Genomic DNA, 15,688 nt, shown 5'->3' with positions numbered 1-15,688 from the left:
CTATTTCCTGAACTTTTCAGGCCAGAGCTGGGAAGTTTCACTGGGAAGGAGCTCAGCTCTGACCCGTACCAGCTGGGCCCTCGGCGAGGCCTGGGACCACAGTCGGCGACGTTTCGGAGAAAGAATTCACAGCACAAGATCTGACAAATGAAAAGGGGGAGGAGCAGGATGCTGTGGGGAAAGGAGAACTAGAATGACTCCAGGGTACTAAAAAGGAGGATGGTCTTATATGATAACACTTGTATGTGGAATCTAAAATATGGCACAAATGAACCTGTCTACAACACAGAAACAGACTCATAGAGGACAGACTTGTGGTTGCCAAGGGGGAAGGGGGGAGGGAGAGGGATGGAATGGGAGCTTGGGCTTGGTAGATGCAAACGATTACATTTAGAATGGAGAAACAACAAGGTCCTAATGCATAGCACAGGGAACTCTAGTCAATATCCTGTAATAAACCATAATGGAAAAGAATATGAAAAAGAATGTCTACATGTGTATAACTGAGTCACTCTGCTGTACGGCAGAGATTGGCATGACATTGTAAATCAACTACACTTCAATTTTTTAAAAAAAGGAGGATGGTCTTAGCAATGCCTTAAAAACGGGGAACTTTGGAAGAGAGGATGGGAGAGAAGGTGGGAAGGAAAGAAGAAGAGTAACAGAAGCTGACATTGGAGTTGCTGACCATAAAAACAAGCACCCTGAACCCTTACCGCGATCTAGCGGGGCAGGCGTAATTACTGTGGGGATTTTTTTTTTTTTTTTTTTTGGCCGCGCCTCGAGGCATGTGGGATCATAGTTCCCCAGCCAGGGATCGAACCCACGCCCCCTGCAGCGGAAGCACAGAGCCTTAACCACTGGACCGCCAGGGAAGTCCCCAGGCGTAATTATTGTCCACATCTTATAGATTTTCGGGCCCAGAAATGTCGTCACTCGCAAGGCAGTCAGGAGCTAAAAGGTGAGGAGTTTGGAGTTTTCTCTAAATGCAGCAGGAAGCCGCTGGACGGTTAAGCAGGAGAAGGACGGTGTGTGGTAGGTGTCTTTAAAAGGATCGTTCTAGCTCTGGGGGGAACTGATGAGAGAGAGCAGTGAGAGGAGGAACCTGGGAATGCACGCTGTCCAGACGGGTGGTGGCAGTGGGAGTGGGGAGAAACGGGTGGGTTCGAGCTGGTTTGCGGGACCACTGACAGGACCTCCTGGTAGATCAGAGGTGGGAAGCGAGGGAAAAGGAAGAACGGGGGTGACGTGTGAATCTCCGGCCTGAGAGACTGGGCAGATGGCAACGCCATGTAGGGAGATGTGGAGTATGTGGGAATGAACGCGTTCTAGGCCAGGGAGGGTGAAAGCTAAAGGAAGGCTGGTTATGAGGAGAGAGACTTGAGACGCTTCTCGGGGGAGAGGAAGGAGTCAACTGGAAAAAGAGAAAACTGCACGGGACAGAAGAGGCAACAGACGAGCAAAAGCCCCAGTGGAGAGGGAGGGAAGGTTCCATGCGAAGGCAGGTGTTGCATCTGGTCAACGTTTCTTCCCATGAGACGTGCTCTTCCCTGTGGATCTTGCCCCCTCTGCATGGCTGACTCCTGTCCTGCTGGGTCCTGGCTCGGGGGCCACCTACCAGGGGCCACTCCCTGACCCCCTCCCCGCCCCCCCAGCGGTCTCCCTGCCGCTCCTCTACGGCACCCCGTGCTTCTCCCCACCCCTTGGTACCAAGACAGACTTTTGTCGTGTCTCCAATAAACTCACTGTGTGTCCCCTGAGCTGAGTACAAATTCAGCCTTCAGCACACGTGTCTTGCTCAAAGTCTAGAGAAAAGAGAGAAAGCTGGGGGAACTTGTGGCAGGTGTTCAGGCGGGGCACGGAACTGGAGGATCCTTTGTCTGTGAGGGGTGGAGAGGGTGTTCAGTTATGCTGGGGACTCAGGAGACACCGACAGGTTGGAATCTGTGCTGCGGGACAGATAAGGGAACAGGTGGGAAGGCCCCATCCCCGCCACAAACCTGTAATGGTACCAACCAGCCCTGTTCAGTCACATCCCCCTGGAGCGACAATCAGTCGGACTAGATCAAGAGGTTAGACTGTTTGCTGTACAAATCCATATAAGGCATGAAAGTAGACCCTTAGAAAGCTTTTCCCCCTCTCTGAACAATAAGGGTTTTCTAGCTAATGATTCAGTGAAACAGAAAATCTGATCAATCAGAACTCCCTAGTCCCCAGGTTTCTCATCAACTGTGACTTTGTAGTTTTTCACAAAGCCTTCGGGAGTTTTCAAACGACCAACGTTGCAGGCATAGATGCAATTCTGGAAACAAAAGCACATTTACTATTAACAGACGAAATCCATATGGTGTCTGGGATTTGCTTCAAAATAATGGGGGTGGGGGTGAGGTATATAGCAAACAAAACTGGCCCAGAGTTGGTCATCGTTAAAGTGGATGATGGGTATGTAGGGGTTCACTGTACTGTTCTACTTCTGTGTGCGCTGGAGATTTTCTGAAAAAGGTAAAAGCACACATTGAGTGTAATCCCACCAGCCTACACAAGGCTAAATTCAGAGCTTGACGTACAAAAAAGAGCTACTGAAGAAGGTAGACTGTGTTCTATAGAATCAAGTCCACATCCAAGATGAAACGCTCTCAAATGCCATTTGGAGACTATTCTAATCATATCTACAACCTGAATTACTGAAGTTGATGTTTTATATTAAGTATGTAATCGTAGGAGCCAACCTTTAAACCCTGCAGGACACCCACTTGAGCTTGACCTCTGCACCTGCTGGTTGCCTGCCCCTCACCCCCGCCTGTCTGACATGGAGGTGCGGAAGGGGCCGCTGGGCTGGTGGAAGGGCCTGGGGCTGAGGGTCACTGGGCAGGTGCCCTGAGCACCTCCTGTGCTGGTTCTGAGCTGGGCACAGCAATGGCCGTGGGCATCTTGTCCTGATGGGCCTCAGAACCTGGCGGGGAAGATAAATGGTAATGACAAACATGACCAGCATCCTGAGGAAATACAGTTGCTCTGAGGTCTGACTTGGTATGTGCACGTGTGTACGTACATGTGTGTGCGAGTGTGCATGCACCTGTGTGTCGGTGGGAGGAACATTAGGGCTGCTTTCTGAAGAACTGACATTTAAGGATTAAAATGGGAAGAAAGAATAGGAGCTATTCAGGAAAAGGGGTGGAGATGGGCAAAGGCTTAGGCAGAGGAAAGAGGCCTTGGGAAAACCTGAAGAGTGAAACATAACAAAGCATGGAATGTTCAAGGAACTGAAAAGAGCAAAAATGAGGTTGGAAAGGCAAGTAGAGGCAGGATGGGCTCAACGGAGCGGGGTGGACTGACCTTTATCTGGAAGCCCTTGAAGGACTGGGCAGAGTCAGTGCTGTGGCCGGACTGGGACCTCCTCAAGCTCCCACTGACTGTAAGGTCGAGGCTACAAGACAGAGAAGGGATGGACGACACCATCGTGTGCACTTGAGAAACGATGGCAACTCGGACGTGGGTGATGATGCCTGTGGGGCTGGAGAAAAGTGGATGATGTGTTTGGAAGACATTTGGAGGACAAACTCGACAGGACTTGGTGCTGGCGGAGGGGAAGGGGAGGGGAAGGACGTCACGGATAATCCTCCGGATTCGGTGGATGGAGAGGCCCGTTACAGGATAAAAAATGAACCTTTAGCCTTCTGGCTCTGACCCATGCAGCCTCGCCCCCTTGGAAACGACTTTGATTTCTTCCTCTATAAAATGGGAATAATCACACCACCAACTCGAGAACTGTCCAGAGTGGGGCATGTCCCCGAAATGGCCCAGTGCCTGACACTGAGGCAGGGAAGCCCCAGTGCCCTGGCCCCTCCCTCCCCACTTCCAAACCCTCCCTTCTTCTCCTAATTACACCCCAACTATCTTTACGATCCCATACCTAACATGGGGCTGGGCTCAAAAAGTTAGAAGAACCAACTGGACACCCACTGATTAGGTCAATGGAAACCGAGTTCCTTCTAGCCTCAAGGAGTCCATGAACCACTCACCTCTCTCAGGGGGCCCTGGTTCTCACGGCCCCACATCTGGCTTTGTGTCATGAAGACTTTCTTCCTCGGGGGAGGCGTGGGGGGTTGATCAGACAAGGGCCTGCATATGAACGCACTGCATCTTAGTCAGGAGATACGGATCCGGGCAGTTGTTCAGTGAAACAAGCCAGCAGCTCTGTAGAGGGGCCGGCAGGCTGAAAGGGGACAGCACACCTCATCTCACAGTCACCCTGCCCAGCCGCAAGAAGCTGGAGGCACAGGAAGATGGTAGGGCTAAAAGAAAGGCTTTTAGATTAAACAGAAATCATCAGCATCTCAGCACAACAAAGGGACATCTCTGCTGGTCAACTTCCCAGCATTTTCTGTCTACAGTGTCGGGTCAACAGTCAGCAGGGGGCCCACCGCCCCCCCGGGGCATCACCGCGACGCAGCCCCCCCGCTCTGTGCTGGGGCCAGTGCTGGCCATGTTGGTGATAACCTGTGCTTTCTGGGCACCGGACGTTCGTGACTTCATGTGACCCTCGTGACCACCCTGTAAAGAGCGCAGGGCGGCTGCTGTTTGCCCAAGTTCCGCACGAGGAAACGGGCAGTTTTGTACAAGTACCCTTGGACTCTGTCCACCTGGGAAAGGCCTGGAGCAGGCCCTGGTGAGTTCACGGGCAGAATGTGTCCCGTTGGGCCTTTCGGCAGAGGCCTCTCTTTAGGGCCGCCGTCTTCTGCGGCCGCCTCCGGAGCCCCACTGCCTCAGGCCCGTCTCCTCACTCCCAGCCCCTGGCTCCAGGCTGCACCCACTCCCCCCAAGGCTAGCGTGAGCTTCACTCCGCTCTGACCTCATTCTATGGCCTCTTCCACCGCCCAACAGGGTAGCAAAGACCACACACCACAGGCTCTTCAAAAAAATACGGCTTTTTATTGTCTTGGATGCAAATATAGTTTTTGAACTGCATTGTAGTGTTGAATTCAGCTGGTGGAAACCTGCTTCTCAACAGTGGAGCATAAAGGGCCGTGCTCTGGATGGTGCAGGCCTGAGGGGGCCTCCGATTAACACACCTCTTCTTGGGTTTTGTTTTTCTGCCCACAAGGGGTGACTGTCTCCTACGGGAGGCCTGACACAAGTCACCAGAGCTCACAACAGAAAAAATGAACCATTTATACAATGAACTGAAACCCAAAAAAGGAAAAGAACGTGCTGTTTCAGCTGTGGCGTTACAAAACAAGCAAAACAAGCCGTGTGAACAGATTCAGATAAAGCAGCAGCAGGGCACCTCGGGGTGAGGCCGAGATCCAGCTCCCTCGCAAGAAACATAGCCTGGGCTTCGTGTCTCCCTGGTCGAGCCCTTCCTACCTTTTAACTGCAGGATGTAAACTCTACGGAAATGCATCAGACTTCAGTTTCTCCCAACCCTCTCCACAACCTCAACTCTTGACAGTGGCGCATCTCCGTTCAGAAACCCAGGAGAGAATTCTTCAAATTAGTGACGCCCAGGGTTGACTCTGGAACCAAAAGTTTGACTGGGAGATGGAGGTGAATTTTGCTACATAATTATAAAAGAATTTCACAAAAATAAAATTCCATTAAGTAAACACCCACAAACACACACGCAGGCTTGTGCAAGCACACACACACATACACACACGCATAGCCAAGGCCAACATTCAACAGGAAACGTTCCCTTTTCTTTCTCAAAGGCTTACTTTCACAAGCCTCGACAGGAAACAGCCCTGTGTGGTGAGCTGGGAAAGCCAAGTCGTCAGAAGGAAAAGAAAATAGGGCAGGTGATCTGTGTGGAGGCACCCGGGGGGGTCCTAAGGCTTCTCTCGGCTCCTGGAGCCCCTCCGATCCCCAAACCTGCCCGCTGAGCGGGTCAAGGCTAAGCGACCACTGAAAGGTACAACGTGTTGAAGGTCCGAGCTCCTCCACCCTCCAGCCTCGCTGTCCTCTCCTGTCATCTGTGTTCAGACGTGGTGACAATCCTCTTTCGTATACGAGGCACCAGGGGCGTGGAGCCAGAAACCCTAGCCCACTGCTGCCCTTGAGCCCACAGTGGGGCTCCCCAGCTCCCTTCCTCAGCAAGCCCACCACCAAGGAAGCCAAGCTGCTCCGACAAGCGGTGTTCCAAGCCTGCCCACCTGGAGCCCAGATGAGATAAAAGAACCGAAGTGGGGCAGGCTAGCCGGCGCCGGGCTGGGTCCACACTGAGTAAGCGTGCAGGCCGCGGGCAGACGGGCCCCCTGGGCAGCCCCGGCTCCGCCCTGATGAGCCCTCGTTCAGCTGGACAGTGAGAACGCGGGATCTTGACAACGGCAATGAGCCTGCCTCTCGGACCCGCTCACCCAGGTGGAGAGCCGGCTGTGCAGGGAGGGCAGGCCCAGGCTGAGAGGAGGCCCCCGCACCCCTTCACCTGGGGAGGGACACGGGGTTTGGCCCCCACCCTGGGATGCCGTGTCCCCTAAGACTCTTAAGTTTCTCTTTCTATCAGCCAGAGCAATAACCACCTGGAGGGCTGAGCGCCACCTAGCGAGGGAGGCGGGATCAGGTCACAAGCACAGAGAGCAGAGCGAGGTGAGCTGCGCGCACGGGGTCACCCACAGCGCCCTGCCCGCCCCTCCCCAACAGGAGCTGGTGCTCACATCGACACTGACTCCTGACGCCGGGACTGCTTCTTCCCTCGTGCCCTGAAAACCCCAGCCAGGTGGGGGGCCTGGTGGGAGAGGGGTGACAGCTGGCTGTAACCTGCCTGAGACCGAGGGAGGGACGGGCCAGCCAACTGCAGAAAGCCCCACTCTCCCTGCATCTCCCACAGGGTGTCAAACAGCAACCAGCAGTGGGAAAGGAGTTGATGGCACAGAAAGATTTCACAGGAAACACTTTCAGAGATTACGTGCCAGATGGGCTTTTTTTTTTTTTTTTTCCTTTTCAGATTTGATTTTCTTATCCTCCAAAGTGTCAGCATTTTTAAGTCTCTTTTATGGGAGTAGGGACAGGAGTAGGGGTGAAAGTGAGTGTAAACAAACTACAGCATCCACTGGAGGCGGTTGGCAGAGTGGCCCCGGGGTCCCTGCACCCCGGCCTGGGACCCCAGGACAGAGGTCAAAGCTAGGCCCCCGTCTGGCCAGACTCATCAGGCAAGAATCCAAAACAAGAAAACTTCCGGGGCAAGAAACAAACGTGTTTGTAGTAAGAGATACAGCTTTGCGGCCCTACAGCCGTAATGGTGAGCACCAAGAGAAATGGATTTAAGTAAATATCTCAAAACAAAACATGCATCTAGTTAAACACCTGCTGGGACACACACACACACACACACACGCACGCACACACGCACACACCCCCTTCAATGCCTCATACAACCTAACAGCCTTAAATATTTAAAAAAACAGAATCGTGAACATTAAATCAGCCAAAGGGAGGGAGAGGTAGGCCAGAGAAGGAAGAGGCCAATTTTATATCCCATGGAGCTAAAAAAAAAAAAAAAAAAGACTCCCAGCAAGGGGTGGGGAGAAAGCTAGTGATCTCGGAGAGGTCATGGCCGGGCCGAGCTCCGCGGCCACCACGCGGTTTACGAAGGCACAGGAACTGGGGCGAGGCCGAGGGCAGGACCCTCCACGAGCCCTCATGGCTGGAACGTCTCTGGCTTTCCTTTTTCCCTTTTGAGCCTCACGGAGTTCTTACCACGTGCTCTTCCACTTTTGAGGGTGACCTCGTGTCCACCCCGGGGAAGGCTGGGTTCCTGTCCCTCATCCCAGTGGAAACGAAGGGCTGGCCCAGCCTCGCTGCGTGCTCGCGCCTCAGGAGAGCGATCGGAAGGCCTGTAAACACGGGTTCTGGGGAGCTGCAGGGGTGCCGCCGAGGCACCCTTGACGGGGCTGGAGCAGGTGACCGGTCGTGACCCATGGCAGGGGCAGTGGCACGGCCAGCGGCCAAGAGAGGACCCCGCCTCCGTCCTCCATCAGCCGAGGCTGAGGTGGGGCTGCCTGCCCCCCCCGAGCACCTTCCACAGGCCTCCGGGAACCAGCAGCAGCCTCCGAAATGATCCAAGCTTCAGAGGGTGGCCCGCAGCGACCCCTCCTGGGGCCCCTGGGCTCCTGGTCTGCCCAGCGCTTGCCCAGTCTCCGTCTCGGGCCGGAGGACAGAGGTTGAACGGGAAGCCTGCTGGCCTCTGAACTTCACAGCAGGACGTGAAAAGCACATTCTTTCAGTGAGGAGGTACCCCTGGCTGGGCTTCCTGAGTGTTAGACAGCATCCTTCCACCTGGAGCTGCTCTTGCAGACACACCGAGAGGAGGGCGGGCCCGGGACCGCCCCTCCTGCCGTGCCCTCCTCTGAACCCTTCCAAGTGCAATTCCCACATCCGGAAACAGCCTGCTGCCCCCTCCACCTGGACCAAATCTGAATACAACTCTCTACAGTCTGGTCTGGAGCCACCTCGGAGCTCTGTGTCAACATTCAATTTCTGCCTCCAAACATGAGACAGACGCTGGGTGCGGTGGCGTCTTTGGTCCAGGAACTGTTACGATTTGGGGCTCCCAGCTGGACAGTCCAGACAAGGTGACCAGGCCGACGGCAGCACTGTGGAGCCTGATCTTTCAAACACTGCACCCGAAGGGCCAGCAGCACCCATCAAGCACGGCCGCCCGCCCGGCTGCGGCTCGGAAGCAGGGCCCCAGCTGAGCCCCGCCACGCGATTCTCAGGTCGGTGTCACCACGGAGGCTGCAACGCCAAGTGGAACCAGATCAGGACAGATCGAAGCCCCGCCCGAGCGGCCCTCCAAGCCAGCAGCAGCTCCGCGTCGCTCGCACTTCCGTTCCTGTCTGCGGGCACGCGCACCCACCACTTTGCACACGTGTGTTGCGGGGTTTCCCCGGCAGCCGGCCCTGTGAAGCCTGAGCAGACGTTCAATCTATCTACAAGGTCAGAGTCGGGGCAGGAAGGAGGATGCCTTCCAACTGCCCCGCGGGCGCCTGAGAGGTGACAGGAGGCAGCGTGTGTAAGTCTCCAGACAGGAGCCGGGAAGGACCCTCACGTTTCCTGACTTGGGGGAGCGGGTGATGCCCCCTCTTGCCCCGTCTGCTCCCCGCGCTGCCGCCGTGGCCCCGACACCCCACCAGCAGGACAGGACAGGACAGGACCGGGACGGGCAGCGTTCCCCTTTATCCCGGCTACCCCGAGGGGAGGGGAGGTCGGTGACAGAGGTCGCTGAGTCAGAGTTCACAGCAAGGGGTTCCCTAAGCTGGGCTACTGCTGTGGGCAGGACCCGAACCTGCTTCAGACCTGAGCATGGCGTTCTGAGCGGCCTGGGCCGCAGTCGGAGGGAGGCCCGGAAGCTCCGCATCAGGAGAGGTGAGGGGCGCGGCCTCCTCTCCACAGGCAGGAAGGGTCTCCACGGCTTCTCACGCGGCCATGTGCCCGCTAAGCACTGCTAAGACTCCCCAGATCTCTGGCCCATTCTGGTGACGGCCTCCGCCGCCTGCTCCGGCAGCTGGGCCGGGTCCGTCAGGATGGACGTGGTGGTGCTCAGGTGCCGGAGGGTGTTCAGCACGGCTGCAAGACAGAGGGGCAGCCTGCAGACACGGCCCGGCGCCAGCTCCAAGCCCCCAGAGGACGGAACACGCAGCGACGTGTGTGCACCCCGCGTGGGGATTCTCAGGCCCCCAGAGCAGGAGAGGCACGGACACCGGGAGAGCCTCTCACCTGAGGTCTGGACACTCACACCTCTGCCTTTAAGACGACTCCCCCGGTCCTACCTCCTACGCTGCAGGTGGGCGGGGAACGCTGACCTCTTCCTGCTCGTCCCCCTGCTTTAGCATCACACCTCTACAGCCTTTATACACAGCCACAGCTCTTTTTGTTATTACAAGAATTAAACACGAAAACGTATCTGAAAACCCCTGATACGTGGCCTGGTAAATAGTAGGTGCTCACTAAATGCGAGCTGGATCTGATCAAACAGGCACACGGAGGCTCTGGGAGCCCTCACCCCTCCGCCCTGCAGGGGCGCCTCCGGCTCGGCCTCGCCCCCCTGCCCCAGCTGTCTGCGGGCCACCTGCAGCAGAGCCTGGGTTTTCGGCAGCCCCGTCCAAGCCCGCACGGCCCCACTCACTCGGCCTGAGAACGGGCAGGGAGCAGTGCTCGTCCAGCCAGCACAGCGCCGTGCGGTGCAGCTCCTCCAGGCTGCTGCTGGACACCACACCCTTGAAGGACTCAAACAGCGGCTTGATGATGACGCTGAACTGCACAGCACGCACGTTAAAGAAAAGGGAAGCGAGCGTGGAGAGAACGACGTCCAGTCACGGGCTTGCCCGTGACCAACTCCCCTCAGGACTGGCAAGTAACTGTGCATAGTTGTGACAGGGCGGGACGGGGGAGAGGGCGAGAGAGAGAGAGAGAGAGAGAGAGAGAGAGAGACGAAGGGGGAGAGAGAGAGGGAAAGACAGAGAGGAACAGAGGGAGACAGAGGGACAGAGAGATAGAGAGAGAGGGAGAGACAGAGAGAGAGGGAGAGACAGAGAGGGAGAGACAGAGAGGGAAAGAGAGAGAGAGGGAGGGAGAGAGAGAGAGAGAGGGAGGGAGAGAGGGAGGCAGAGAGAGAGAGAGAGAGAGGGAGGGAGAGAGAGAGAGGGAGGGAGAGAGAGAGAGATAGAGAGGGAGGCAGAGAGAGAGAGAGAGAGGGAGGGAGAGAGAGAGAGAGAGAGGGAGGGAGAGAGAGCGAGCGGTCCCTAACTGTTCCTGAGCCCAGGTGGCGACCACGGTCACCACACTCAGCCTGATGCCGAGGAACCTGCCACTGACCACAGAGGTTCTGCCTCATGCCAGCGCCACTCAGGGACCAGGACCAGAGCAAAGTTGGGGCACTGGAGCTGGTGTCTGTCATCTCTTCCTTTAAAACCCGCCCATTAGTGCACACAGACACCAGCTGCCCTGTCAGAGCTGAGGCTGGAGTGTCCCTCCTCCCACGTGACCCCCTCCGCAGCCCATCAGACCCCAGGCCCAGGCACGGCGACCGACCCCACCCCTGCACACACTGTCCACTCGGAGGCACAGCGGTGGCTGGGTGGGGAGTGGCAAGGGCAGAGCCGTCCCCCATAAGGGCCCTGCTGACATCTGGAAAGCCAAGTGCAGGGAGGCCTTGGCCCCAGAGACAGGGCCCAGCACTCAGGTATCCGTGCCTCGTTACAGCAGTCAAGGCCCTGCGGCACAAACCCAGAAAACAGCCCGGGGGGAACTGGCTTCAAATCCAGGCTCTGCCACTTAGTCGCTCTGTGAGCCCTGGTTTCGGGTGGCACCACACTCCGCGCTGGTGCCAGGACGCGTCAGACCAGATGCCCCCTCCTGCCCACCTTACTGCTTCTGCCAGTGGCTCCAGCCTTGTCTTTACTTCTCAAGGACTCAGAGCGCAAAGCGGGCCTGTTCCAGGTCCCCAGGGAGCCCCAAGCCTGGACGGTCACCAAGGACAGCCTGCTCCACACCACAGGCCTGGCCGGGCCCCTCCCTCTCGAGACAGAAACTAGCATTACCTGTCTTGACAAACTCAATGACAACCATTTAGAGAGCATCTTTCTAAAGCAACTGAAGGCTCAGTGTCTGCGGTTTTAGTGCCCTGGTCGGGGGGATGGGGGATGAGCAAAGAAAACCCAAAGATACAATCCAGAACTTCCAATTCTGCAGAGTCCGGGTTTTCACATATTCGTCAAACATGTCTCGCATGTGATCAAACTGGCGCCGGGTGACGGGGACGCCCGTGGCAGGGAGCAGCTGCTGGCAGGAGCTGAAACGACAGGAAGAGTCAAAGGAAGCTCGGCGTGGTGGGGGCCAAGTGGGCGGGCCCAGGAGGGGAGCCTGGGGAGGAGGAGGAGGGCAAAGGCTGCAGCGCCGAGCAGAGAGGCTTCCACCGGCGATGAGCGCCCCCTCCGTGCCGTGCCAGCGAGGACGGGGTGCCACCTGAGCCCCCAGGCCCAGCCTCACATGATGGTGGTGTTGAGCTCCTCGATTTCCTCTCGCAGCCGCCGGGCCTCCTCCTGCATCTGGCTGCGCTCCTGCTGCAACTTGGTGATGTACTCCACCGTCTTCTGCAGCGTGATGGCGTGGCTGGTCTGCAAGGGGCGGCCGGGTCAGGGCGGCAGCAGGCGCGGCGACCCCGCCATGTCCGCCCGTCCTGCCGGCCCTCCCCGCCCTCCGGCCACTCACCAGCTTGGTGTTATTAGAGATCAAGCTGTTGAGGGTGTCAAAGCCCATCTTGATGTTGAAGCGCCTTTTCTGCTCGGCTGAAATGTGCTTCATCTGCCGGTTCTGTTGGGAAATCGACCCGTCACTGTGACACAGGGACCCCTCCCCTCCCCATCCCACCCCCACCTGCTGCCCAGATTAGGGGCAGATTGGGACCCTGTGGCCTCTAGAGACCTATGTGGAAGGAGGGGCGAGAGGAAGCTAAAAGGCTCCAGCGGGAGCCAGGAGGGCGACAGGACGGGACTAGAAAACCATCCCTGCAGAAGAGAGCACAGCAAGGGCCCGAGGCTGCTGGCTCGGCCCCTCCTGGCCACCCTCACACCCCAGACCCAGTTCTGACAGCTGCCGCCTCCCCCCACTGCTCCACAGGGCTCCGTGCTGGCTCCTGGGCTGAGGGCCGCAGTCACCACAGGGCTGGGGGGGAGGTGGGGGATGGGAGGAGCCAAGAGGCTCAAGGTTAAAGCAGCAAACCTCCCTCTTTCCGATGCTGCCCCAGCCTGGTGTGGGACACCCCTCAAGCCCACTGTTCTTTCCAGTGTGTCTCTAGTAAGGGACGCAGCCATCCCCAAAGTCCCTTGATACGCTTCTCCTTGCCTCCCCATCCTTCCAAGGGAATCAAGACCCCACAGGTACCTTTAAAGCAGCCACATTTTTGGGGTCTGCAGAAGATTTCCCTGAGCAGCTGTTCTGGGGAGACTGAGGACTGGGGCTCTGTTCTGAAGCACACGGAGAGGCCTGCCCTGAGTTCGGGCAGTCTCGACCTGAGAAGAGCAGAGACTCCCCTCAGGGACCAGGCTGCAGCAGCTGCGCGGGGCACCCACCCTGAGCCTCCGTGGCAGCCCCACAGCAAAATCGGGAGGGACCCTTGCCACCAGGCGGGGGCAGGAGGTGGGTTCCGTTAGGCCTGACGGACGCCAGCTGGATGCTGCAGTCGCGGGTCTGGGGGCTGCGAGGAGGCCTGCCTCCTGGGCCGCCAGGGGCCCCTCGGCACCTGCGAGGCTGCAGTTCTCACCCTGGGTGGCGAGCACACGGCTACCTGTCCTTTTTTTGTTGTTCTTTAATTTCTACATGTATGTTTTCTCACACTTTTTTCAATCGTACCCACTCCCGACATTTTTTAATTAAAAAAACAAAAAACGCGGGCTTCCCTGGTGGCGCAGTGGTTGAGAATCCGCCTGCCAATGCAGGGGACACGGGTTTGAGCCCTGGTCTGGGAAGATCCCACATGCCGCGGAGCAACTAGGCCTGTGAGCCACAACTACTGAGCCTGTGCTCTAGAGCCCGCGAGCCACAACTACTGAGCCCACGTGCCACAACTACTGAAGCCCATGCACCTAGAGGCCGTGCTCCGCAACAAGAGAAGCCACCGCAATGAGAAGCCCGCGCACCGCAACGAAGAGTAGCCCCCGCTCGCTGCAACTAGAGAAAGCACACGCGCAGCAGTGAAGACCCAATTCAGCCATAAATAAATAAATAAATAGATTAAAAAAAAATAAACAAACAAACAAAAAAAACAAAAGCGCTATTTTACCCACAAAGAACGTGGTGGAAGAAACCTGTGGCCCAGGCTGCGGAGCCACCCGCAGGAAGCCCCTCCCTGGCCCCCCCCGTTGGTCCCGCTTCACAGCACGGATGCCTCAGGCTCGGCCCCCTCCGCTCGGCTGCTCTCCCCACCCTGCTCTCAAGGCTCTAACCTGCTGGGACCCCCCTCAGTGGCCAAGGCGCCGTCTCCCTGAGCCCGAGCCCCATGCAGCATCCCAGGGCCTGACTCATAGCTAGTCTGTGCCCCCATCTTCCCAGATGAGGGTCCTTATTCTTCAAAACCTGTCCTGGGACAAGTCCCTGTCTGACCCCTCTAAGTAGAGAGCCTTCCCCCTCGTGTCCTGCCCTCCACCTCGGGAAGGTGCCTCTGCACAGGGTGCCGGGAGCAGCTGCCACGGTTTTACCCGAGACAGGAAGACACCTTGGTCTCCCTCCGACCTGGTACCTGGCTTCTCCCCGGCCCGCAGCAGCACAGCCTCGGGAAGATCATCTACCCTGACCTCTCAGCTCTTCAGACGTCCCTGGGCAGTATCAGTCCTACCCCGGCCACCTCACCAACGGAAGACCAAGCTGGGGAGGAGGGAAGGGGGCTCCCGAGGCACGGTGCCGGCCCACCGCGGGGGAGGGGACAAGGCCGGGGGCTCCCGTGGCTGCAGCAACAGCAGGCTCGTGCTTTCTGGAAACGGTCGACGCGGCCCCCTCAAGCCCTTTTGTGGATCGGAGCTGGCAGCTCAGAGCCAGGTCTTTCTTTTTTTTTTTTAATTTATTTTTTAATTTTTAAAATCTATTTTGGTCACTTCGCGTGGCACGTGGGATCTTAGTTCCCTGACCAGGGAAAGAACCCGTACCCGCTGCGTTGGCAGCACGGAGTCTCAACCACTGGACCCCCAGGGAAGTCCCCATCCGAGCGAGGCCTTTCTGAAGGAGGCTGAGCGACGTCTCCGCGAGCATACACACCGCCTGCGCTGCGACGCGCCGGCTGCTTTCCCTGGTTTATCCTGCCCTTTGCCGAGCGCTTCCCTAGCCTGGGCCACTGGCAGCTTCTCACCACCCGGCCTGGAAACCCAGGCTCAATCCCGGGCACCCTTGGCAGCCTCCCCAGTCCAGAGCGGGCCCGTCACTCCACTCACGCGGTCCCAACCGTTCCAACCAGACAGCAGACTCACTGGCACCCGTGGCAGGGACCTGGGCGATGCCCCCATGTGGCGGGACCTGCTCGCCCTTTACCAGGGAGTCCGGCACTGTGCTGGGAGAGAAGAGCCGGGAGAGGGGAGCAGGCTGGCTGCCCGTGCCGTGGCCAAGGTCTGTCACCAGGATGCCGCGGTGGAACTCTGTGACCCCAGGAGCCTGAGGGGACACAGGGGAGAGAGGTCACCCCCGACCACAGTCATGCTGGGTGAGGGCCACCCAAGCTTACAGGATGCTGAGGGCCTGTCTGGGCCACTCACCCTGGCGATGGCAGCAGGCGTGATGACCATGTTGGACTGGGACACGGTGGAAGCCAACATCCCTTCTCTCTTCAGAGGGCCTGATGTCATGATCACTGCTTGGGGCTGTCCTGAAAAGGCAGCTGCCAGAACAAGGGGGAGGTGAGGGTGGCGGCCCAGCTGGGGGCCTGCTCCTGATGCCAGGGCTGGCCAGGCTGCACGGGGGGCGGGGGGGCCCTAGGAGCAGCACACGACCCCTCTGCTGCCACTGAGACGTCACCTCCTTGCCGCAGGGCATGGAGACAAAGCTACTTTTTTGCAACTTCTCCTTGGAGGGGACAGATTACAGACCCGGGAAAGAGATGACCAGGACCATGTTTTTTTCAAACTGGGTTGAGACTAACTAAAAGAACAACATAGAATAGAAAAAACAGACTAGATCTACGCATGTAGTCTTTCATAACCCTTCTGTT

General features: G+C 57.5%; 1 protein-coding gene across 3 annotated transcripts in view; it reads right to left on the bottom strand.

Annotated features, from left to right (window-relative positions):
• Nucleotides 1-4,912: 4,912 nt before the first annotated feature.
• Nucleotides 4,913-15,688, bottom strand: part of MLXIP (MLX interacting protein) — a 62,139-nt gene continuing 51,363 nt past the window's right edge. The window contains exons 10-17 of one of the 3 annotated variants that reach the window (XM_082355883.1): nucleotides 15,237-15,358; nucleotides 14,919-15,135; nucleotides 12,880-13,007; nucleotides 12,208-12,309; nucleotides 11,986-12,113; nucleotides 11,665-11,788; nucleotides 10,124-10,253; nucleotides 4,913-9,564 (exon numbers count right to left, since the gene is read on the bottom strand). In XM_082355883.1, the coding sequence (XP_082212009.1) occupies nucleotides 9,443-9,564; nucleotides 10,124-10,253; nucleotides 11,665-11,788; nucleotides 11,986-12,113; nucleotides 12,208-12,309; nucleotides 12,880-13,007; nucleotides 14,919-15,135; nucleotides 15,237-15,358 (1,073 nt within the window). In that variant the 3' untranslated portion in view covers nucleotides 4,913-9,442. Of the gene's footprint in view, nucleotides 9,565-10,123; nucleotides 10,254-11,664; nucleotides 11,789-11,985; nucleotides 12,114-12,207; nucleotides 12,310-12,879; nucleotides 13,008-14,918; nucleotides 15,136-15,236; nucleotides 15,359-15,688 lie in introns of those variants that run through there. The other 2 variants (XM_082355884.1, XR_014234526.1) reach the window with 2 other exon arrangements.

Source organism: Balaenoptera borealis, assembly GCF_965194805.1.
Source record: "Balaenoptera borealis genome assembly, chromosome: 14".
NCBI lineage: Eukaryota > Metazoa > Chordata > Mammalia > Artiodactyla > Balaenopteridae > Balaenoptera > Balaenoptera borealis.
Note: the sequence above shows the minus strand (reverse complement) of the source record. Positions and strands in the feature narration are given on the sequence as shown.